General features: G+C 38.2%; 1 protein-coding gene across 7 annotated transcripts in view; it reads left to right on the forward strand.

The window, feature by feature from the left end:
* The first annotated feature begins 18022 nt into the window (after positions 1-18022).
* Positions 18023-25283, forward strand: part of dachc (dachshund c) — a 69949-nt gene continuing 62688 nt past the window's right edge. For 3 of the 7 annotated variants that reach the window (XM_053477709.1, XM_053477712.1, XM_053477713.1), the window contains exon 1: positions 18026-18774. In XM_053477709.1, the coding sequence (XP_053333684.1) occupies positions 18218-18774 (557 nt within the window). In that variant the 5' untranslated portion in view covers positions 18026-18217. Of the gene's footprint in view, positions 18775-25283 lie in introns of all 7 variants that reach the window. The other 4 variants (XM_053477708.1, XM_053477707.1, XM_053477711.1 and 1 more) reach the window with 2 other exon arrangements.

Consider the following 25283-nt stretch of genomic DNA (forward strand, 5'->3'; position numbering starts at 1 on the left):
GAGAAAGTCTATAAAATTGTTAATAGTCAATTTATTTATTGTGTCAGAAAGTTTGATTCAACTAAAAAGTCCTGAATTATTTGAAAGCAAATTTTAAGAGGATTTCAAATAACTTAAAAAGCTTTAAACATTACTATGAGCCTTTGAATTCATATATCACCTAAATGTCTTTGATCTTTTAGTGCAGTTCTCTAAACAATGTCATCTGTTATTTTCAGAATTTTTTAAAACATTATACATTTCTGTTATATTTCCATGTGTTTTGAAAACCATTGAATTTCTTCCCCCCAATAGATCATTGTAAAGACAATAACACCATACAGGGCAATCCCTAGTATTTCATTAACACTTAGTGTTTATTGTCATGCTGGACGTGTCTTTATATAATAAGATTGTGGGTGGTAATTCAGCTAGATGGCTCTCTTCCTGAGTACTAGCTATTGAAGAGGTCTACAGGAAATGATTGTGAACTAGAGGAAGACCTATCTCATTGTCACTAACATCACTTCACGTGCTAAAAGCGTGTAATATCTGTTACTCTATAACCAGGAGGACGTTAAGGTCAGGCCGAACTTGATGCTGATAAAAAATAAATAATGCTTTTAACCTGCAGAAATATTCAAAGTTAAAAGTCAGTCAGGAATCTGGGTCAAACCGGATGAGAAATACACAGAGTGCTAAAATTGCGACGCAGCCAAAAAACACTCATGATAATGGCTAATTATCATATACCTAAACACTAATGCATGTATTAATTGCTTTAATTAGTCAAGCAGTTAAATGAAAAACAATGTCAGGGCCTTTTAATAATGCATAAACCTTTAGCAAATGTTTATGTAAATTCCCCTGTGTTCTGTTTCACTTAATACAATGTTTGTAATTATATTGCATCGTTGTGTGTTCGTCAATGTAATGATTAATAGTTTCTCCATAAAGTTAATAATTTCATCTTTTACCCTTCCGTGCGAAGCAACAGGGTGGCTCGTTTCCCAGGTAGGTGGAAAACATCTGGTATTAATCTAAAGTTGATGAATTTGATTTAAAAATGAAATCCTTGTACAAGGTTAATTGGATGTTTAAAATGTAAAATACTAATTATTGTAATAATGCAGATTAACTCAGGAGTTTGTTATTTATTTTGTGTCAAGCCCTAATAAACCCAGTTAGATATCTGTTTGACCTTAAGGTCTGCATTTTTACATTGTGGATGCAAAATAAAGGTCGCTACAAATGAATAGACCCATTTTGAATGGATTTATTTTTGTTCCGTGGATTTCATGGGCATTATTGACCTTTTATGCAGAGGAGATTTTATTTCTGACCTTATAAAGAGACAGTGTAGAGCATACGATAAGGGCATCTACCTAATCATTACAAGCAGTAAAATAAAATCAGTTGATTAATTTGATGAAACACAGATTTCTTTAATTTGCGGTTACTGATTGACCCTAAGTGAGCGTTGAAATTAATTGGAAATACAGTATAAAAAATAAATAAATGTAAAAAAAAGAAAAAAACTGTATTTTTGTAAGAGGGTCTTAAAGTTTAGAATATGGTAGGATTGGATTGGATACTATGGTATTTTCCAGAGAACACTTCCAGAGTTTACATTTCGTTCGATTTCCTCAGATATTATTTATCATTTAAGTTTGATGATTAATATTTTCTTGTCATCTACATTTTAGAGATGCCCACCTGTATGTCTGAGTCCAGCCCATATCCCAAGACTTGTTTTTATCTTTGCTGATATTTTGGTTCTGTTTCACTAATATTAGCTTAGAGCGTCATTCGCCTGAGAACATAACGTACCAGGACAAAAAAAGAAAAAAGATGCATTTGGGATTTATTTCCAAATCTAGTTCCAAAATCTTGCAACGTGAGATAAATGCCTTGTAATAGTTCCTGTTTATTTTAGGCACTGGCTCTTGGCAATTCAGCTCGAGTTGGCCTTTGTTAATTTTTCACCTGAAGTTTTCTCAACAATGGACATGAAGTGATTTTGCAGTAAAAGTGCTTTAAAGTCACATTATTCTGTTTAAAACAGCTATGCACAGGATTGGCTATAATAGTAAGAATACTATTAGTATTAGTAGTAGAATAGTTTGGGTGCTGTGGTTTTGATCAGCCTTGTTTCTCCAGTGCATTCCATGGATGCTCAACAGGATTGAGATCTGGAGAATTTGGAGGGCTTCTGATTCCTTGCTATCATATCCAGTATTAATATTTTCCTCAATTTCTGCTACATTGGCTATTCTGTGGCATCAGACAAGACATGCTGGCTTTTGGTCCCCCACACGCATAAATGAACTTTGGGTGCCCATGATTCTGTCGTATCTAATTAATAATCAATGTTATTTAATTCACCTGGCAGTGGTGTTAGTGTTGTGACTGATCGATATATGTACTCTGTAGTACCCCTAGTGGCGTTCAGTATAGACAGTGCTGTATTCTATACATGTATGCATTCTCATTATAACTAATCACATTGTACCGGATTGTGAACAGATAGGATGGGAATTGAGCAGCTTGGCCCATAACCTTTATTGTCACTACTACTACAAAGTCTGTTCTAGGAAATTAATCCACAGTAATAGGCCATAACGGTGCACCATGCCACTGAAAGTGACACTCTGGTGATTAAGTACCAGAAAAACAAGCAAGGCACAGGTTTCTCATTCTGTGGCGTCTGAGATTAAGCTTTACATCACAGCTGTCCTGCTCCAACTTGAACTCTTCCTGGATGTCGGCCCTGTTTCCAACTCAATCCGTAGTGCATCAATCCCCATTACTTCCTAATGATCAGCCTTATAGAGCGCTGTCACCTGCGCGCCCATTTTCATCAGTGTCGCCACTGGAATGGTGCTTCGCTCCCATTAACCCGCGCCTGGCCCAGTCTCGCTCTTTGCTAGAAGACAAACAAAAGAAGCTGATGATGCTGCTGCTCGCCTTCGCGACAGCACTATTTATAATGATTAATGAGCTCATGGTTTTTGTTGATTACGGCTCAGCCAGGCCTCGATACTTGTTTCAATTAAGTGTTCTGAAGGTCGCTAAACCACGTCTCGCACCCCCGCACGCGCATAATCCATTCCCATTAGCAATGATACAGTGAGGAGATATGGCTTCACCAGCTTCAAGGAGGCTCACCATGATGAGGTCTCTATTGCACTCATTTAGATGCGATGACTGACTGACCCCCTGTTTCTCCCAAGGGACTCGGCACAGATCTAACATTGAATGTGTTGCTATTCGTCTAAGGGTGGATGAGTGTGGATAGACTAATGTTTGTGCTCCATCAATCTGATCAGGCAAACACCGCCCACAGCATGCTTAGATTGGTCAGACATTGTAGTTGACAGCACCGGAAGCACCCTGTCATTCTCAATCAGGCCATGTTTGCACAAAAGTGTAGTCTACAGGGAGAGTGGGGTTGATGTACCTCTGTGTTTTTTTTAAGACAGCATCCGTGGTATAGATTATTGGTTGGAAGATTGTGAGTTTTGATGTCGTTACTGCCAATATTGGTCCGTTCAGCCAATTATTTAACTCTCATCTTTATTTTTTTGGTGTTTTTGCTTCAAACCCTACTACCCTTCTACTCTAGTGTCTTCCCAAGTAGCTACCTAATTGTACTGCCTAGGAATCTATCTATCTGTCTGTCTGTCTATCTATCTATCTATCTATCTATCTATCTATCTATCTATCTATCTATCTATCTATCTATCTACAGTGTTAAACAATGAGCTATCTAACAACTTTATTAATTTATGGAAAAGCTTCTTGCAGTAATAGAAGTCCAAGTACAAGCAGACACATACCGTTTCCCTTCTCATTAATAAAATTACAGCTTGTTTTCAGTATGCTGATCTGAGATAAGTGTCTTAGTCAGGCATGACAAAATATCAAACCAAAATATCATACATTAGACTACTTCCCTGGCCTCCATTTTCAGGAAAAGCCAGCTTCATATCTTTCCCCTAACTAGGCACTTTTCCCAAAGCTCAATTTCCTTTGATGGCAGCTCCACCTTATAAAATGACTCTCCCCAAGGCTGTGTGTCAGTGGTGAGCGGTTATGTTGACAGGCCTCATGCTCTTCGCTTTGATTCATACAGCCATGATAGGATTCAAGAGGTTTTTAGTTCTCATTCCAACACTTCAACCATCTTGGATGAGATGAGTTATGGCATTCATAATCTGAATTTGTTGCAAGATAAATAAAGAGGCACCTACTGTAGATTTCCAAGCCAGGCCTTATTTTTATATCCTGCTTTCAAAAATGCTTGGTGAACTGGTTAAATTGTTCAAAGGGGCTCCACTGGAACATCAAAGTCAAACCCAACTTTGGCCTCGAAAGAAAAAAAAAGGAAGCCTAATATAAAGTGGAGACACAACGGGGGTTTAGCCAAATGCTTTTCAGTGGCAATGCTTAAGGTTAGTGGAGGGGGAAAACCTGTTTTTATACAGTACAGTGCTGCGAAAAAGTATTTGCCCTTTGCTGCTTTTTTTTTTTTTGCATATTTTTTACACTTGCATGATTGTGGTCATCAAATACATTTTAATATTTCACAAAGATATTCCAAGTAAATACAAAATGCAGCTTTTAAATAATGATTAATTTTATTTAAAAAGCTCCTCAAACATAGTAATTGTCCCCTCTGCTAAATCAGGAATGTACTGTACTTAACCATTTTTTATATGTTTTAGAAACCTAAGGTAATTTCACTTGGCCTGATTACTGACAGATCTGTTAAATCAAGAAACCCCTCAAATAGAACCTGTCTGAGAAAGCAACACATAGTTCCACGATCTAAAGAAATAACAAATAAGAAACAAAGTGATTGACACGTATCACTCTGGAAAGGGTTGCAAAGCCTTGAACGTCAGTGAACCACAGTGAGAGCCATTATCCACAAATGGAGAAAACTTGGAACAGTGGTGAACCCTCCCAGTAGTGGCCGGCCAACAGAATTACTCAAACAGCACAGCTACAACTCATCTAGGAGATTATAAAAGAACCCAAAACAACATCTACAGAACTGCATGCTTCACGTGGCTCAGTTAATGTCAGTGTTCATGGTTCAACAATAAGAAAGAGACTAGATATAAATGGCACATAAGGGAGAGTTCTAAGGCGAAAGTCACTGCTGACCAAAAAGAACACAAAGGCTTGTCTCACATTTGCCAACAAAAATCTTGAATATGACAAAGACTTTTGGATTGATAAAACTAAACGAAACTTTTTTGGAAGGTGTGTGTTATGCTTTTGGCATAAAACTATTGTTTCATAAAAAAAACATCATACCAACAGTAAAACATGGTGGTGGATGTGTAATGGCCTGGGGCATTGTTACAGCTTTAGAACCTGGTCAACTTGCCATAATTGATGAAACCATGAATTCTGCACACAGAATATCCTGAAGGAGAATGTCCAACCATTAGTTTGTGACCTCAAGCTCTTGCGCACTTGAGTTATGCAGCAGGACAACAATCCGAAACAAACCAGCAAGTTCATCTCTGAATGGCTAAAAAAGGATGTTTTAGTGTGCCCTAGTCAAAGTCTTAAATCCGATTGAGATGGGGTAACAAGAAAACCCTTCGTTGTGGCTGAATTAAAACAATGTGAAAGAGTTATCACAAATGCTTGATTGCAGTTGTTGAGGCTAAGCGTGGCACAACCAGTTATTAGGTTTAGGGGCAATTACTTTTACACATAGAACCAGTCACTTTTGGACAGCTTTTTCTTTTTTATTTAAGGAAATTATTTTAAAACTGGATTTTGTATTTACTCGGGTTACCATTGTGTAACATAAAAATTAAATTAAAAATTATTACCATAATTGGAAAATGTCTAAAAAAAAAAGGCTTAATGTGTATAAAAGAATAAAGCAAACATTTGTCTTATGTGTCCGTTAGCTAGCTAGATATGATATTTAATGTGTAATAGTATGGTTGTGTTCAGCAACAGAAATGCTGCCATGAGTTAATGCTAATTAAGGGATCTATCCTCAGATAAAGAAACCCAAAAAGTGTGACTGTGTGTCACTGAAATAAAACCAAGTCACTGTTTTAGAAAATTCAATTCCATTAACTTCGCTTATGGTTTAAAAAAAAAAAAAAAAAAAGAGAGAAGAAGCTATCTAGCTATCAATGTGTCCACATATAAGGTCTATAAATGGGGAAAGAGGGGGGTCTGTTAACACACATTAACTCTCTTAATTCAGCTTGCGACAAATGCGGCCCGTTTAAAAAATAATACATTTTTTCCTGAATATAATCCAGTTATTTTTATAGGAGCAAGCCTTGAAACTTTTTAAACAAAACTGAAATGTATTTTGTTACATAAATTAATATGTGGTTTTGGCGGTCATGAGAAATAATTAAATCAAACAAATAGAGCTGCGAGCATCTTTTTCAGGTTTCCATTATGTGCTATATACTGTAGACCAGGGGAACATAGGAACATAGGACCGGAGTCTGGGAACATGGGCCCCTTAGTCGTGCTCCCATTACATGTCATATAAATCTGGTTTCCGTAGGGCTTTGGGAACATGAAGAATAAGCCCAAATAGCCAGGCATTGTTAGTGACAACAATATATCAATAGCAATTTCTGTCAAGAATGGTAGCTTATATGGCTAGGTTGTTAGAATACTATTTAAAAAGGTATAGTAAAAATCTTTTACTGAAAAAAGGGATATTGTTCAAAGAACAATAGCTGCTGCTACTTCAGGATCTACCCTCGTGTGGGTAAAGAAAGTCAAAAGTTGTGTTAAAACAAACAATGAAAAGTTCATAATTAATATTTTTTTTTCCTTTTTAAGGACAATCAGGCTGTCACAATTAATTATGAAGGTTTCTACTGTAGCTATCAAAGAATGCTTGCTTAAATGGCCAAGTTTGTGAACCAGCCCCCGTTTATTCTCAAGTAGGGTAAAGAAATCTGTCTAAAGCTGTAGCAGATGGAAAAATAAGATAGAAAATGAAATCCCAAGTTCATTAGTTGCGAGCCATTACGGAACAATCAGACTTTAAATTAGAATTATGAAGCTAGCTAGCTTTTTTCTTTTCCAATCGTTTTATATAAGAAGATACCCAATTAAAAAACAGTCAGTATGTTAGTTTACCTTGAAAAACATGCGGACTAAAAATGATTGCCCCACAAACAGAGCAGTGCTTTTACACCTTCAAACTGTGGTAAAGATGACATGCTGCTCCTTCATACTAATGTGTTATTACTTTAAAGGTTAAGATTTGAATATGGATCAGTGTCATCTTTCCCTGTGGCTCTTGCTACATCTACTCCCCCAAGTGACTGCGCGGAAGTCTTTATTCACGTCCACTTCACTCCTTGAATGAAGGTTATTTGCCAGCTGAAGGAGCTTTCTAGTTTGTACATGATGGATGTTACGTGGAGTGAACGCACTAGGGGGCTCAGGTGTGTGTGCGTGTATGAGTGTGTGTGTGTGTGCGCATGTGCGTGTGTGTGTGTGTGTGTGAGAGAGAGAGAGAGAGAGAGAGAAAGTGTGTTAACAGAAATGAGAAAGAGCGATAGAGGGAAGATGCTCTATGATCTGTGAAGAACCCGCATGCGAGAGAGAGAGCACCTGAGAGCAAGTCCGGTACTTATGGAGCAGATCCATCAAAATCAGCATGCTGTTAAGCATTAGCAAATAGCCCTCGACCTCTCTCTGCCCCTGAACCAAAGTATAAAAAATCACACCACCACCGAGGTCGCAGGAGTTGTTATGTTTTTCTTTTGTAAGGAGCGAATAGGTGGAAATAAATCGTAGTAGAGTAGTAAGTTTGGGTTTATGTTGTAATGTGGTTCGTGTTTAGCATTAGTTTGAGAAGCTCCTTAAGCTAGCTAACACGATGCGCCTTTACACTTTGTTCCAAATGAAAGGTTGCTCCTTAATTACTGTTTGCTTCAAAAGTTGAATTTTGGCCAGATTTAAGGCAAGGATTGTTCTATAATTTCTAAAGTTTTTGACTAACATGGTGGATGCTCAAGAGTGTCTTTACATTTACATCAGTCAGATTTGTACTTGTCCTAATGGTTATAATCAACTACACTTTTTTAAAACCTGACTTTTAACCTACACTGTACAGTATGTAGCAAGCTTATGCTAATTCCCTACTTAGCTTAAGCAGCAAGCTAGCTCGCCATGTTTCTTTTTACTTAACACTTTTTACTCACTTTTTAAAAATTATTATTATTCCCATGTATTTAATTCAGTTTTACTGCCAAATTGTATTGGTTTTGCTTCTGGTCATAACTCTTTTATTTTTATTTTTATTTTTTTTTTTACATTTTATTTATTTTAGGGGTTTTTTTTGTCTTTTTTCTCCTTGTTTCTTTTTTGTCCTTCTGTTTCTCCTTCCTTCATTATCCTCCTTCAAAGAGAAAGTTTGTGGCAAGTTTGGAGGTTTTATATGAAGCATGGATTAGAAAGAAGAAATAACAATAGCTGCCATCAGTTCACGAATTGTACTTCATATTAGCGTTAGTACATTAGCACATAAGTGAGCAGTAGTAAATGAACAAATGTCATGATGTATGATGAGACTTTCAGTCAGTAGTGAGAGTGTGACAGTGTGAGTAAGAGATCATTTGCCTGTCCCTCTCGGGAATTCCATCTTTCCATGCGTAATTAACCAATTTTGATTGGAAATGAACTTGATTTCTGGAGTTGACTGTTACTGAATGCAAATCAGCCACCTTCTGTCACTAAGATTAATTTGGGCCAGATATTAAAAAAAGAAAAGCAAAACACTTGTTCAGGTGATCAGGGATGAAAACCAGGAGTTAATGTAGTGTTAATAAAGGAGTGTCCCTTACATAGAGCTCATCGTTATAGCACTCATGTCTCTCTTTGACTTTAACCAGAGGAGGGAACGGTGTTCAGGACAAAGTGCATTAAGATCCAGCACAAGTCTTATGACTCCTTTTCTTAATTTTCTTAAGTACTGTATTTAAATATAAGCAGAAATATAATTCAATTCTGTTCTCACTGCTAACTGCTCTGATTATTGACAGTACTTGACAAAATATAAATAAATAAATAAATATGTACCTTCCTCACAGTGTGACCAACACAAAGCAATATACTTCATAACTGTTTCCTAGAGAAACCTTAAATTTTCAGAAATATAGCTCTGCCCACTGTCCAGTGTGTATGTGTGTGTATTATTGTATCCTTCTGTCATAAACAATTTTTATTAGCCTTCATAACCTAAGTCACACATTTTCATTAAGGCAGGCTTTACACTTTTGTACCCTGTCATATACTGTATAATATGTGCTTTACACAGTCATAATTCAAATTTAATTGTGTAAATTAATTTAAGGATCTAAGGGTATGGTAAGATCTTTGTTTAAGGTTCACAAAAGGTTTATATCGTTGCATTGAAGGCTAATAAATGACTTGGCTTCCATGTGCTTAGGAATGTTTAATGTGAATATGTAGGTTTAAATATAGAATGTAAATTTTTGTTTCCTTTTTAGTTGGAAGTAATCAACATGTACAGATTTTTCATCTATACAAAACCACACTTACTTCTTTTATTTTAACACCCAGATTAGATCATATCCATAAACACACACAGTTCTGTGCAAAAGTCTTGAGTCAACTCTCATTTTTTGAGTCACTCCTAATTTTTTGGGCCACCTCTCATTTCTTCGTATTTTGCTTCCATTGAGACAGACTGATGATGCTGAATGCTGAGTGGTTCAAACTGATGAGAGGGGAAAAGAGGTTGCTGCCAAAGTTGTTACATAAACAACCAATTTTTAAATTGTAACTTTAAGCACTATGCAGCCTTTCACAATAAAACATTTGTTTGCCATTTTTATAAGTTAATTTAATTGAATTTAATTTGGGGGAAAATAACTGAAGACTTTTGCACAGTAGTGTGTATATTAAATAATATATAATAAATGAAAACATTTTAAATAATAATGTTAAAATGTAAACATAGAAAGTACCTCAAGTAATAACATATAAAATTATTAGTAAAAAAAAAAAAAAAAAAAGATAATTGGTATATAAATATAACTTGATGTGGTTTGTTTAATATATTTAATGGAAATGCACAGAGTATATGTAAAATAAATGTAAGTATTTGCTAAATTAATAACTATGTAATGGGTAATGTTTACTTCAGTCTGAATCCATCTCATGGCAATTCTGATTGTAATTTGTGTAATATAATATTTGTATTATGTTATATACTACGTATAATAATTCATATGCATATGATAAAAATAATTTATGCAGATTCCTTTTTTTTTAACTTGATGATTTACATGTTGCATGATCATTACATTGCATACAGACTCGAGTTAAAATGACTCCAAGGATTGTATCTATTACATATTGATTTGCTTCTATACTGTACATATATGGAGCAGGGAGTGAATATACAAATGATATGTTCAACTTGATTAAAATCAGTCCACACTACTACTATTACCTCCACAGTTGTGCTTTTTTCGTTGAGTTTCACAATACCACATCATTTGTGGGGAGAAATACATGCTTTTCAATCCAGTGAAGGACACATTTAAATCAGACCATGCCAAAACTCACATCCATCCTGTCGGGATGATACAGCGCTGACGTTTCAGCAGAGGTGAGTTATGGCACTGAGCATCAGTGACCGCGGCAAATTCCATCCTCCCCTGAAGGACCTTTGTGAAAATGGCACGATTAATCCATCAGACGAGGTGTGCGCATGGCAAGGAGAATTAAATTACCATGGACTCATATTTATCAAGATTATCATATTTATCAAGCGGGAACGCTGGTTCGGGATCAGATCCCTTCTGTTTATGTGGCTGTAGCTGTCATGGTCTGAAATGTGAAAACTGATCCAAGATCAGGTTTTTGATTAGAAAAGGTCATTTATATGACCCATTCCATGAATTTAAAACAGCTTAAGGTGTGATGGATTGAAAATGCATTTTATATTAACTCTTCTGTTTCATGTTTATTGGAGTATAAAAAAAAGGAAAAAGATTTATAACGTCATAGCTTACATTTGAACGCTCTTTTATCCCTCACACACTGTAGGGATGTACGAAGGCTTTAGGTGCACACGTGTCATTCGCATTCAGTAGAGGGGTATCGATCGGACTTGTGCTGTGATCAAGTCTGTAAAGATTTGTACTCGTGCAGTGCAAGGTACGTTTGCGTACACACATACACACATCTCTCTCTATTAGTCACTCTGTTGCTTGTATTGCCCATTTATCAGGCACTTAAGAATCAGATAGCATGTTTCACTCTCCCTCTGTCTCCCTTCCTGTCTGTCCTGTATATTCTCATTGATCGAGGATCATTCACAGGCGCTAAATGTACATTATAACAAATGTTCTCTTTGCATTACAATGGCGAGGAGCACGGTCGATGTGGAGGTCAGGGAATAGAGTCCAGCTACAGCACCTAAAGGGAAGTGAATGAAAAGATGCTGCAGTCAGTGCAGTGAATAAAAGCTCCACAGATATTACTTTAACATTTAAGACAAAACAATTTTACACTAGTTTACATCCTCCAAAACGTCACTGATCAGCTGGAAAACAGGCTAAAGATGGCTATCAAGTATTACAAATACATTTATTTTTTTGATTTCCCCTCTTATTTTTTCCCCCGAATTTGGTTGCTGGCAAATTCCTACCCACTATCCAGCTTTATCCATCATCAGACAGCTATAACCGCGCAAGGTATATGCTAAAATGCCTTTCTCTTTTTCTAAGACCAATAGACCAAATCTTTAAAAATCTTTATGCTAATGCTGTATCACGGGCCAAAGTAACACACTCAGAAGCAAGCGCTTTACTTCAGTATATTTGCCTGCTTCTGTATATACTGTACTATATGGATAGAAGAATGTGGACAGTTTACCATTATCGCCACGTTAGTTCTTTCCACCAAACTGGAAGTGTGCAATTGTTTAAACTTGTGTGCTTTAGCATTTGGAATTCCCGTTAAACTGCGGAAACTTGAAACCCATGAAGACATGGTTTGCCTGCACGGGCTCTGATCTCAATCCCATTGAACACCTTTGGGATGAACTATATGATACCTCAGACCTGTTTACCCAAACATCCGTGTCTGCAGTAATGCTCCGATAGCTGAATGAACCCTAATCTTCACCGCACTCCAAAATCTAGTGGAAAGTTGTCCCAGCAGGAGAGTGGAGATTATAATATCAGCTAAGTCTGAGCACCACATCTGGAAGGTTTGGATGTTTCATGAGCATGTATGGCTATGATGGTTTATATCATGTATATGAGCTCATATACAGTACAACAAAGATCAGCTTGATTAATTTCATCCCTCCCACCCAAACAGTACAACCAATTCTGCTCTCCTGACTCATCATCTGCTAGTTTCCAACTCACAGCACCAGTATTCCTTGTTCAATCCTTTGCTCAGATCACTCCCTGCATGGAGTTTTCTACGTTTTCCCTATTTCTGCTTGAGTTTCCTCCGGATTCATCCGGTTTTAACTAAATTAAAATGTCCCCTAGGTATGAAGGAGTCTATGAATGTGTGTTTGTTTGTGGATGCTGAGGGAGGCAGTGCTGAGGGGCTAAAATGATTCATCAGTTGGTCCCTTAGGGTCTTTTTTTTTTTTACACAGTTATTTTCCAAACTCTTTAGTCTGGAAACTCTGCAAATGACTGCATGTGAGCATTCCCCATGTTCTTCTCTCGACCCGTTCATACTGTAGATCTCCATCTAAGACGATGTATTAATGTCAATGTCCGTAGACAGTAGACATTAAATGATAAAATTCAAGCATGTTTATCCGCAGTCTGTTCTCAAGGCTATTACGTGAACTGGCGGCTCTTAAGTGTTAGGGCTACAAAAATAAATAGCCATCACACGTCGTGCAAGACCACACACAAGCCTAAGTCTTGTTTATTTCCCCCTGTTGTTTCATGAGCAAATTGTAGCACTTTAACAGACGCTGACAGCAGCAAAAAATGTTGTAAAATGTCACAGCGACGCTAAATCCAGGCGACAGGTCTTAAGTGGCGCTGAAATTGGCGACACAAGAGACTTTGTGATAATTGTATTGGATGTCATGGGCCTGGGTGTGTGGTGTGGTTTGACAGTATTAATTTAGATGAATGCCTTCTTCCTCCAGAGATACTGTTCATAATGTCTTGGGGATGAAATGATGTAGAACTGGAATGTTATTCATTAGCAAATATTATGAAGGGAAAAACAGACAATGTTCGCTTTTAGTATGATCAAGTCATCGATCTTTCATTTACTGTATACACAGTCACAAAAAATCTATCTTTGCTGTGCAGTGCCAAGTGGTATAACCCACCCCAAGCGGATTGCCTTTGTTCCTTTTACTTTGTAACTTTTACCTGGGACAGTGAATGTAGTGTTAAAATTAAGGTTACACTTGTGGATATGGATTTTTTAACGAAAGAATTGACCTTTATCAGAATTAATTTATGCTGTCAAATAATTGGCTGATTGAAGATTTGCCTTAATATACACTGTAGGTGTATACAGTAAGTGTTCCTAATAAAGCAGATGGTAAGTGTATGTGTATGCAGGTTGACATTTCAAGAAGCAATCATACAGTAAGAGCAGGTCTTCCAAAAATAATGTTAGGTTGTAGATTGATGTCTTATTAATGTGATTAAGTGAGCTATAAATAATTAGCCAGTTATTAATATGTTCATATAAAAAAGTACATTTATCAAACTTTGTCAAACTGACACTTACATGTACATGCATCACAATTTGACAAGCAAACAAGCAAACAAGCTGACTCCTAAATCAAAAGAACAGGTTTGCCAACCAATAGTGATTCATAAACTTAGGAGAATCAAGGAATGCAATGCTGGCATATCCAGTGTGCTGTTTGTCATGGAAGCATCAAATTAGCACTAGACTACAGCATCCATCAGCCACTGCAAGCCATGTAAGCTGTCATAAGTGACTCATCATATCAGGTCAGGTATAACGCCGTTAGTTTTATGCTAATAAAGTGTGCAGTACCAAATGCGCAGTACCAAATCTTCAATTTCCGAACTCGTCCTTCAACAGATTTGAGAACGTTTTAAGCATAAACATTGTTTTAAAGCAATTTAATGAACACTATCCACTTTCTGTGTCATGGAATCTTCATTTAAATGTTCGAGATGTTTGTTTTTTTCATTTTTCCTCCAAGTTTACAAATTTGCATTGGCCATATCTTAGAAACCGGACATGGTGCAGTAATAAACTTGGTATCAAAATTAAGCTAATTGAAGGAATAGGGATCTGAAAATATGCATAATTCAAATCACAGAAAAATGTGACTCAGTACTTTATTCGATGTTACAAGTTAACAAATGTATATACAGCAATCATGTGCAAATGTTTGAGCTTGTTGCACTTGAGTCTTGTTTATATGTCCTGCTATATACTCTATTTAATCTCCGGGTTTTCAGCTTTGCATCTGTTATGACTACTGTGTTTTCATGTTGTTCCTAGTTCATGTATTCATATTTCACCATTGATATCAAAGAAGGATCTGCACCGGCTTCCACTCTAATTCAATCCACTGCTGCAGGTTTCAGAACATTATAACAAATGTTCTGTACTTAACTTCTACCTTTTAGATTTTAATTGTAGATTACTGGAATTTCTCTTTTGTCCTTTTTCGGCTATGCTTTGTTCATGTGACTTGGGTTAATTATCCTAATTGTATAATCCAAATTCTTTAAACATATTCCTTAAAGAAAGTACAGGCCCTTCCATACAAAATACAGTATTTTGCATTCAATGTATGCTTCGGTTTGTTAGGAAAGGAGTTTGCATGTTCTCCCCGTGCTTGGTGGGTTTCTTCCAGGTACACCGGTTTCCTTCCACAGTCCAAAGACATGCAGGTTAGGTTAATTTGCGTTCCTAAATTGCCTGTAGTGTCTGTGTGATCCCTGTGATGGATTGGCACCCTGTCTAGGGTGTAGACCGCCTCGTGCACTACATTTCCCAGGATATGCGCAAAAAGTATTGAAATCATAATTCTGATTATGCATGTGTAGTATTTGTTTGTTCATTCGCTTCATTAATGACTTTCCATTAGGTGGCAGTATAAACATCTCTGTGTGTGTCATAGTGTCATGGACTGTGTGTATGTGTGTGTACTTGTCCTTGAGGTTAAGCTTTGGGGTTATGTGTAAGCACATTGGAAGTACCACACACATGTAGTAAAACCAACATGGGTGTCAGGATATGTGTGTGTGTGTGTCTCATAGTTCAGCATATCCCACAGTGTAACACCGAAAATGCAATTAGTCCTGTGATTAGCACTTAATAACATTTGCGCGCATTTTCTCCACCTCTTAATTAAAAACACTGTTTAAACCCATGTTTGCTTTCCAATCTCTCCTTGTCATTTTATAAAGTTCATCAATTAGATTTGATACCTCCGTAAGGGGATGATGTATAATTGCCTTAATCATTTCTTATTCAAATTTCCACCCTGCTTTCCAAAGCATATCCATTTTGCTAATACCGTGTAATTAAAACATGTCATTGCACTACAAGGCTCGAGCTATACCCTATTAATGACCATGAAAATTGTTTTAATTAAATAGCCAATTATAGTAAAGTCCAGACTATGAGGACTGACATTTAAATGAGCTTTAATTTAAATGGCCTTCAGTATTTCTTCATCAGAAGTTTTCACACAGGGAATTAATCAAAGCGAACTGGTCTGCTCTCACTGACACAACGTACCAGAAAGCCCTTATTTCTTCAACCAAACTTAGAGCGTAAATACCAAAGGGCTTCCAAATCCCACTCCATAAGATATGGAATAATAGCTGTGTAATGCACTATAGTGTATGTTGATTTGGGATTCAGCCAAATTGTGATTGATCCAAACCTTCGTCTTCCATGTCTTTATCTCGCAATAGTTAGTTCACTTAGTTTGAATGCAAAAAGAGGGTTCTGGATCATCTTAAATGCATATTAATATTTCATCTGTATATTGAACGAGTTCTAATAAAACATTCTAGTTCTAGTATTTCTGAGCGTTTGTTCTATACCAGACTGGTAGCATTAAAGATCTGTTTCATCTGTTACATTAGCTGCTGCTACAACAAAACTTACACTGAGATCTAATTAATCCATTTCATTCAAAATCTTGTGCAAATAAGCTACATGTCCTTCATAAAATTGCTTCTATTGACATTGTGTTTTGTCTCTTTATATAAAATTGCATCCCAGGGGGAAAAAAAAAAAACTTCCACATAAAGTTAACCAGATCTTCAGCTAGATGGCATTGTTTTGTTCCTATTTTATTGATTTACATTATAGCTGATGTTAGATTGTGCAACCGCAGCAATCTTTTAAGATTATAACTTGTCACATTGTATGAGATGATACCAATAAAATCCTGTCTGAATTCTATAACAGACAGTGAAGACCCTCAGAGCTGCAATTACAGAAAAGTCTGACTTTATGCTTACGTCATCATTAATTGTGATCCAGACCTGGGCGGAAAATGTGGTCAGGTCGACAGAAATGTTCTTAAAAGTTATCGTGAGGTAATAAAGATCCATTTTTATAGATTTTTATATATTAGCATGTTTTGTACATGCATATATATAAAAATCACCAGTAGCATATGCTGTTTTTGCACCTCCTCAATGTTGTCCTCTTTTGGGTGGCTTTAACTTTCTGTAATAATTCTTGCAGGAATAGTATTGTAAAGTGCATTTGCAAAATCCGTCAAGCACCTTAATAAAACTGGCTCTCATGAAGGCCATCCCAGGAGGGCGAGACCAAAACCTACCTCTGCCGCAGACGAGAAATTCATTTAGAGTTATCAGCCTGAAAAATGACCAATTAACAGCACCTCAGATTAGAGGCGGTATGAAGTCTTTACAGAGCAGAAGTAGCAGAAACATATCAATATCAACTGTTCATAGGAGATTAATGCATTTTTTGGATGCCTTCAGCATTCCTTTACAATGTAGAAAGAAATAAAAATCAGGAACCATCATGGAGTTAGAAAGTGACCCCAAACTTTTGAACGGTAGTGTATATATAATACAGATGGCCCCCTGGGCATTGGTGGGTCATTGGTAGGTTTCTCACCTGCCTTCAGCAGGCCTGGTTTTAGTTCTTACCATTCTCACTTGATGCTGTACCGATCCCAAGCCTAGATAAAATGGAAGGGTGGCGACCCCTCGATAGGCACAGCTGAAAGACCAACAACATACAGATGGCCCCTGACTTACATCGAGGTTATCTCTCGATAGACCCATGTTGAGTATGTTGTAAATATAATACAAAAACACATGCCGAAGCTTAGGCTAGTCTACCTTAAACCACTTTATTCTGTATACAGGTATTTGGGGGCTGCAATCTGCATGTCTTTGGAAACCGGAGGAGGAAACCCACCAAGCACGAGGAGAACATACAAACTCCATGCACACAGAGACGGGAATCGAACCCGGAACCTGCAGGTGCAAGTCGACAGCGCTATCCACTACGCACCCATGCTGCTACCAGCAACATAGTCCAGTGTACAGTATATTATTGGTTGTTTACCCTTGTGGTCGTATGGCTGACTGGGAGTTGGGGCTCAGTGCCGCCGCCTAGTATCACAAAAGAGTATTGCACTGCATATTTCCAGCCCTGATTTTGGGTGAGTTAATGTATCTTTTCATGTGACAGTTCAAATCTAAACAGTTAAACCTATTCATAGATCTCAATTAAGCTCCATTTGGACTGGGTGGGTATTGTGTATGTTTTATTGTTCCTTCCATTTAATTTGGATTCCTGACGGTGTGTTTTTTCTCCCCGGCCGTGCTGTTCTGTGTAGAAGTGAAGAGAAATATGCAGTAAGGTAGGAACTTGGTATATGTGTGTGCGTGTGTGTGTGTGTGTGTGTGTGTGCGCGCGCGCGTGTCTTTGGGCACAGCCTCTCCTACATCGCTTGACTCCTCCTCTCGAGCCCCGCGACGGGACAGAGACGAAGGGTCCGGGGCGCGCGCGCTGCTGTTCAGTCCTGTGCGCTGCGCTCGCGCTCTCACCGTCAGGCTTTGATCGATGCCGACGCGCTTCACTTTAGCAACAAAACGGACTTTATAGATCAACTTTGGCTTTCTTACTTTTCATATAAAAAATATTATAATAATAATAAAAAAGAAAAAGAAATAAAGAATAAAAAGTTTCACTCTGAGAGATCATGGCCACGTCGGTTCCTTTGCTTCCATCAGCGCCGCTCGCGCACCACGCGCCTCCTCCGATCTCCATCTCCGCGTCGGCCGGCGGCGGCTCCTCGAGCCCGTCGAGTCTGTCTCCGTCGCCGTCGTCGCTCGGTCCGTCGGCGGCTTCCAGCCTGTTCCGCTCGGACCTGCTGCCCTCGGCGAGTCCGGCTCTCCCGGTCGGCAGCGCGCCGCACAAGCCCGCGTACGCCACGCCGTCCCCGGTGGAGAGCACGCCGCGCAACAACGAGTGTCGCCTGGTGGAGGTGCGCGGCGCGCGCCTCGCCTCGTTCACCGTGGACGGCCGCGAGCTCATCTGCCTCCCGCAGGCGTTCGACCTCTTCCTGAAGCACCTGGTCGGCGGCCTGCACACCGTCTACACCAAGCTCAAGCGGCTGGAGATCACTCCCGTGGTGTGCAACGTGGAGCAGGTGCGCGTGTTGCGCGGGCTCGGCGCCATCCAGCCCGGGGTGAACCGCTGCAAGCTCATCTCGCGCAGAGACTTCGAGGTGCTCTACAACGACTGCACCAACGCCGGGTGGGTAGCTCTTCAACGTGCGCGTGCAGTGCAACTTGTGTTTGAGTGTTGGTGTGCCAAAAAAGAAAAAAGAAAAAAGTTTGTGCATGGTTCGTGCATCATTAGAACTACATGAGTTTATCTGTAAAGTGTGCTGTAACTTTGTGTCACGCTCGCATTAAGTGTAAATTCAGGGTGCTCGCTCCAAAAGCATCAAGTTTCCTAAAAGATATATCTTTATATTTAACTTTCAGGAATCTTGTCCAAAACGTTCTCGAGACCGGGTGAACCAGCATCTTAAGAACCTTAAGAATTCTTTAAACTTAAACTTAAATTCTTTATTAATTAGAACTTTATTAAACTTTATTCATGCATTCATCTTTATTAGCGTTAAGTGTATCCTGGGAAAGCAGTTTCTCCTGTGTGAGATAGAAATACTGTCCAGGATGAGACACCAGCCTATTGTGTTGAATTAATAATTTTCTTTCACAGGTGATTCATCACCAAGCGCTGTGGTGTGTGTATGTAATCACCCTTCTATGTGCAGGTGTATAAACTTTTTTTATATATATATATATATATATATACTACATACAAACCTCTAGGTCAGTTGGCTCTTTGTGGTAAAGCGCTGTTGATAACCCTTCTTCGGATCTTTTATTGTGGGTCATATCAGTGTGATTGATAACACCATGCCAGCTTTAGACCTGCTCTTGAATGGATTCCACTTTGCCGAGCTCGCTGCTCACCATCTGTTCCTTGTCATGGCAGCTTTTTGTCATTTGTGCATGCGGTGGGAAGTTGTGCAGTGCAGGTTGGCTTATATCAGAACTTATAGCTGATCATCAGGCATGAGCAGTATGAAAGACATTGTTGGTGCGTTAATAGGGCTGGAAGCCTCTCTCTCTCTCTCTCTCTCTCTCTTTCTGTCTCTCTCTCTCTCTCTGTATGTGTGTGTGTGTACATGATGAAGGGCGACTTGTCTATTTCCGCCTCAATCAGCTCTAATGCCTCAGTATTGATAACATGTCACGGCTTCATTCTGCTCATCTCCTCTGCTCTCAGCGCACACTGTTGTTCTTTGCACAGTGAGAGATGTTCTGTTCTTATCTCTTCTTGGAAACTGGAAAAACAACAAAACAGGACTAATTAAAGGTTTTGCCTCCACCTGTAAGCCTTCCCAAGCCTATAATGTGAATACAGTGATAATAATTTCATTATAATAACAGACAGTAATTATCTCCCTGCATGCAGTTGTAATCCAGTTTACACTATATTAGCTCTGCTGTTTTCGTTCGTTTACAAAAGTAATGAGTTCAGTCGTGGGAAAGATAGATTAGAGGTTCAGGGTCGGTAGCGCAGTGCCATGTGTACTGTAGGAGTGCAAGTTTTATTTAGTCCTGATTTCTGAATTGATTTTTTTTCTTGAGAAATTGTTTGCATTTTCTTTTGTGTGTGTGTGTATGTGTGTGTGTCAGTGGTTTGAAAAGCCAAAAGTAAGCATAATAATAGATGTATTTTTTTTCTTTCCAAGACACTTGTAGGTGAAATACCATCAATGTATGTTAATTTGCTTGATTTAGACAAAGAATAGTTTGTAACAATTTTGAGATTCCGTCCAAACAGCTCTAGTGCAGTGATGTGGTGTAGTCAGTTTACAAATATATCGAGTTCCAGCGCAGGACCATAAATGTGATTAAAAGACTAGTGCAGACTGTAAGGGGTCCAAGCACTGAAACATAAGTGTGATCGACATCACAGAGGTTTCACTGCAGTTTATGGTTCATGCACTGGGATGTAAATTCATATAACTGAATTTATCATCCATATTTGCAAAATAAAAAGGGTTCATAGTCAAAAATGTAAAATATACCTATATACACCAACTAAGCTAATCAGTTCAAGCCTTGCTATAGTCTTACTGGTGATTACATACAAATGTTATACAAATGATAAACAAAGTGTCATATTGCAGGATTTTAAAGTGATGAACAACATTATCTGAAGTCACATATCAGGATTGTGAACATGTATCTCATTGCACTACTGATTTATAGCCTGAAGAATAGCAAACAATAATAACCTTTTTGTCGTATGAGTGCACCATCAATTTAGAGTGTTGATCCAGTCGCTTATCATAAATGAACATATCATAAAACTACCAATGATTTTCAGTGCTCTATCAAAACATGTCCTCGAAACAGAAGTTAATAAGCAGTCAGTAGGTGCATGAATCGCAAACTGTATCAGGGTTAAATAAATAAATAACATGGTTAATAACTCACGAATGTAGCTGAGAATTGCGGAAGAGTTTTCAAGGTGTTTTTGTTACACTATTATGTGTACGGACTTCATATTAAATCATAAGCTACTAATTATATTTGATACGTTTATTAAAGTTTTCAATAAACTGTTGGAACACTAGTCCTTATCGTTAAAAATGAGCAAATTTGAAATGACAAACAAATCTGCATCTGAATCATGAAACTGTCGAACAGCTACAAAACAATGCTGATTATAGTGCAAATAACAAATCAGCTTCAGTTCCCACCTTCTAGTCTCTTACTTACGTGTCGTACATACTGTACAACACACCACACTGTATTTCTACCTTGTGTTATGCAGGTGGTGTAAAAAAGAACATATAATAGGAACATATCCAGCAAGGTAGAGTTAAAATAATAAATAAAAAGATATAAAACAAGACAGCAAGAAAATAATTTCAGGTTTTTATGCTTGCGAAAACAGAGAAAACACAATAAAATGTAATTTAACAACAACTTTATAAGTGTAATTAAAAAAGTAATAAATAATAAAAAAAATAAAATAAAGAAATGACAGTCCAAGGGGTTTGTCCTGTGCAGCCTTCAGGTTTCTGAAATGACTGGCAACATGGCTGCGTACTTTATATAGACAATTATTGTAGTGTGATCTATTAAATATAACTGAAGTCAGGTTCAATTATCATACACCAACCTTAACACCAATTGGTGATGGTAATGCTATTTAAACTGTAGTATGTCAGTAACAATGTAGTGAAAGTAATGGAGAAAAACATATTTAAATGTGTTAAGGCGCTTGCTGTTATTAATTTTACCTGTCACTCATAGGCACTCAGGGTGTTCACAAAGTGGAACAAGAACCGTAAAATTAAACCGAGCTGATTAAAAACCATTTGCCTACGTCCTGCATGATACAGATATCTAATTTCATCACGGTCTGTCGTTTGTGTTTGTTGGTATGATTTTGTGCAGATGCTATTTTGGTGAGATGACTGATGAAATCTCCAATAAAAGCAAAGTTTCACTCGTCATCACACAAGCATTTGGATGCTTCGAGTGCTTTTGTGCTTAACATAATATGAAAAAGAGCATTGTGTTGCACAGTTGCTAGTGAGAAGCCACCTATCTTGGGGGAGGGTGCTCTAAAGACTGGCACAGACTGTCTAGTTATCTTCATTCTCTTTCTCGCTCTCTCTTGCTCTCTCACTGCTCTTCGGTAGATGTTAAGCGACTATGACACGAGTCATCAGGAACAGACGAGAATGCCTGATAGGGTGAGATCGCACCTCCCTGCTCCTGCACATTGCAGTTACAGCTAAAATAGTCACCACGAGCACCCGGTTCTCCACAGAAAAATTAATTAACAAGGGCACGCTCGAAGTGTTTCTTTTTCCCCCCCTCTTATCCCTTCGTCTCCTTGTTGAATTACGGCCTAATTGTATTAATATTTTTCTCCCCGGGAGGATGAAAAGATCATTTGATGATTGCAGCATTTCGAAATTTGTAGCACCGCTTTACGATTAAATTATGCAAATCAGCTCGTCTCCCCAAGCCCGGATTGGCTAATTAGGACGGATATGGTGCGAGGAGTTGTTCGGAAACGTGAGCCGAGTCTTGGCCAAACGAGCAGAAAATTGAAAACGGCCAGGCGGAAAATTTTAGAGGTTTTTTTTTTCGTGGCATGATTATTTAATCCTGTCTTCACTGTTTTAGTGTGCTTGTAGTCCTCATTTTTTTGTCTTTGCGTGGCTTAGGTGGCAAAATCACAGCTGAGAGCTAAAACATGAGAAGACAGCTGCAAAGACAGTGTCAGAAATTCATCCGTTTTTTTCATCAAGAGGTGAAATTTGACCTTTACGATGGCATTTTTTCAAACCTTATAAAAAAGACAGTGCACAGCATGAGAGAAAAGCACCCCGTCACCCAGCCTTCATGTGTTTCATCATAATTTTTCTGCTATATCGCCTCACGTCTTTGCAAACAGCTGCTTAGGCAACATTATGGAGAGACCTTACATGTGTACATTTAACTTGGAAGATGTTACTGATATGAATGTGGAGAAAGAAGACAATTCTTTCAACTGTACCAAGAGACCACTGCACATTTTGAAGTCTAAATCAAGAGAATTGTTGATCAACATGGATTTGATTATGACTTACTATCCTCGCATAATTGTTACACCAAACCCATAATTTATTTTTTCCGTTATAGATTTATGAATTATTTCTTAGTTAAAAATTTAAAGTGTATAGTAATGACATTGGGACTAAAGGATAAAACATGCACCATAACTCAAATGTGCTGATAATAAACTTCTCAAAATGTTTTAGGTTAGATATAAAAAAAAATGCCTCATTAGGTAAATAATAAAAATTAATAAATTAATAATTCCATGCTAGGCGGCACAGTGATGTAATGATTTACACTGTGGCCTTACATCACCACGGTTGAGGGTTTAAGTCTTGCATCAGGTTGCTCTGGTTTCCGCCCACCGTCCAAAGACCTGCAGATTATGTTAGCTGGCCTTTCCGAATTGCCCATTGTTAGTAAGTGTATGTGTGTGCTTGTGTTCCCTGTGATGGAGTGGCATTCCGTCCAGTGTCCAGGGTGTACCCTTCCTCATTCCCAGGGTTCCATGGGATAGGCTCCATGCCTCCCCCTCCACCTCCATCGAGTAATTCTATGCTATGAGTTAAAGAATGAGACTTAAAATGCACACCGGCATTTTCCTTACACCTGGATCCAATATACAGAGATATGGACTGTTTATTTATGAGTCTGTGGTTATTTTTTGCTTCTGCATTAAAAATGTCAGAGCCCTCGCAATAAAACATTTTGTGCTTTTTGACAGCGAGTCCTTGTTCACTTATAACCCCACATTAGGCAACTCTCCTGGAGAAAAGTGAGAGAGTAACTGATCCTAGACTTCTGTGTCATGGTAACGCTGATGTGTGATGGCGACTCAAAAGTGACTCATATTGACTCAAGATGACACGCCACAGCAGATCCTTCTAACATCATGTCATCCAAACCATTCCCGAAATAGACCATAAAAGGAAAAGTACTTACAGGAAAATGCTGCAGTGATTTTAGGTGGCGTAGTAAAAAACAAATGCACACACACACCCACACACACACACACACACACACACACACACACTTTCTCACAGTTTCTTTCTCACAGTTACTTATTCACTCATCAACCCTCATTAACTCTCTCTCTCTCTCCCTCTCTTTATCTCTCTCTCTATCGTTCTCTCTCACTTACACTAGCACCTTTGACCCAGTAATATTACTGCCTAATGTGATGCCGTCCTTGCTGCAGTCTTAACTATTATGCATTAAACCCAGGCAATTACCTCAGTGTCTGTGGTGGAAAGACACATCCTCATCGTTTCATCTGCTGCTCCATCTCTGTACCTCTATCTGCCTGCATTTATCTAAACGCCCTTTGCGCTGACTCAGTCTGTCTCCAGTCATTCATCTCTCCTATATTCTTACTCTTTCACACTGACCCAGGATCAGCTCAACCTACTGAACCCATACCTTCATTTACAATATCACAATCCACACGACTGACCTCAGATCAGGCTTTTATAAACCATATCGTGCTTAAGGTTTATTGCATAAAAGATACTCAGATAAGTGGCAGAAGGCACAAGTGGTCTAAATGCAAAGAGAATTTCAGGAAAGATCAATATGATGCTGTTTCTTAAGAGTATGACGCATACCGGTTTAGGACCAGCCTAATAATTTGCCTGGATCATACTTCTTAGGATGCGAGTTAAAAACTCACACAATTTTTTAGCTTGTTCCTCTTCTAAATCATACATTACTTACATAAAGAGATTCAAGCCCCACCCCAAACAGGTTCTGATTGGATGCAAAATTTCTACATTAGAGTCCATGCCGTCAATGATGTTTACATATTTCCCTGAAAGGTGTGTTTTTGACTCGCACTAAAACGTCCTTGTGATTGCAGACTTTACGAATTGCACTATCGTAACTTTATCTGTCCAGAGTGTGCTTTTCGGGATATAATCTTCTATTCTGCACAAGCTGTTGAAGCCATTAAAGATGCATCCGCCACAATAAAGGTCTTGAATGTCCATAAAAGACATTTTGCTCTCAGCAGATTTTGCAACTCATAAGCCGTAAAAAAGCGCTTACGCCGCTCACTTACAGTTCCGCTGCGTCTTACTTACAATTGGCAGGTGCTTTCTATATGTTTATTTGTTCATCTATCTA

This window comes from Clarias gariepinus, chromosome 18, assembly GCF_024256425.1.
Source record: "Clarias gariepinus isolate MV-2021 ecotype Netherlands chromosome 18, CGAR_prim_01v2, whole genome shotgun sequence".
NCBI classification, from domain to species: Eukaryota; Metazoa; Chordata; class Actinopteri; order Siluriformes; family Clariidae; genus Clarias; species Clarias gariepinus.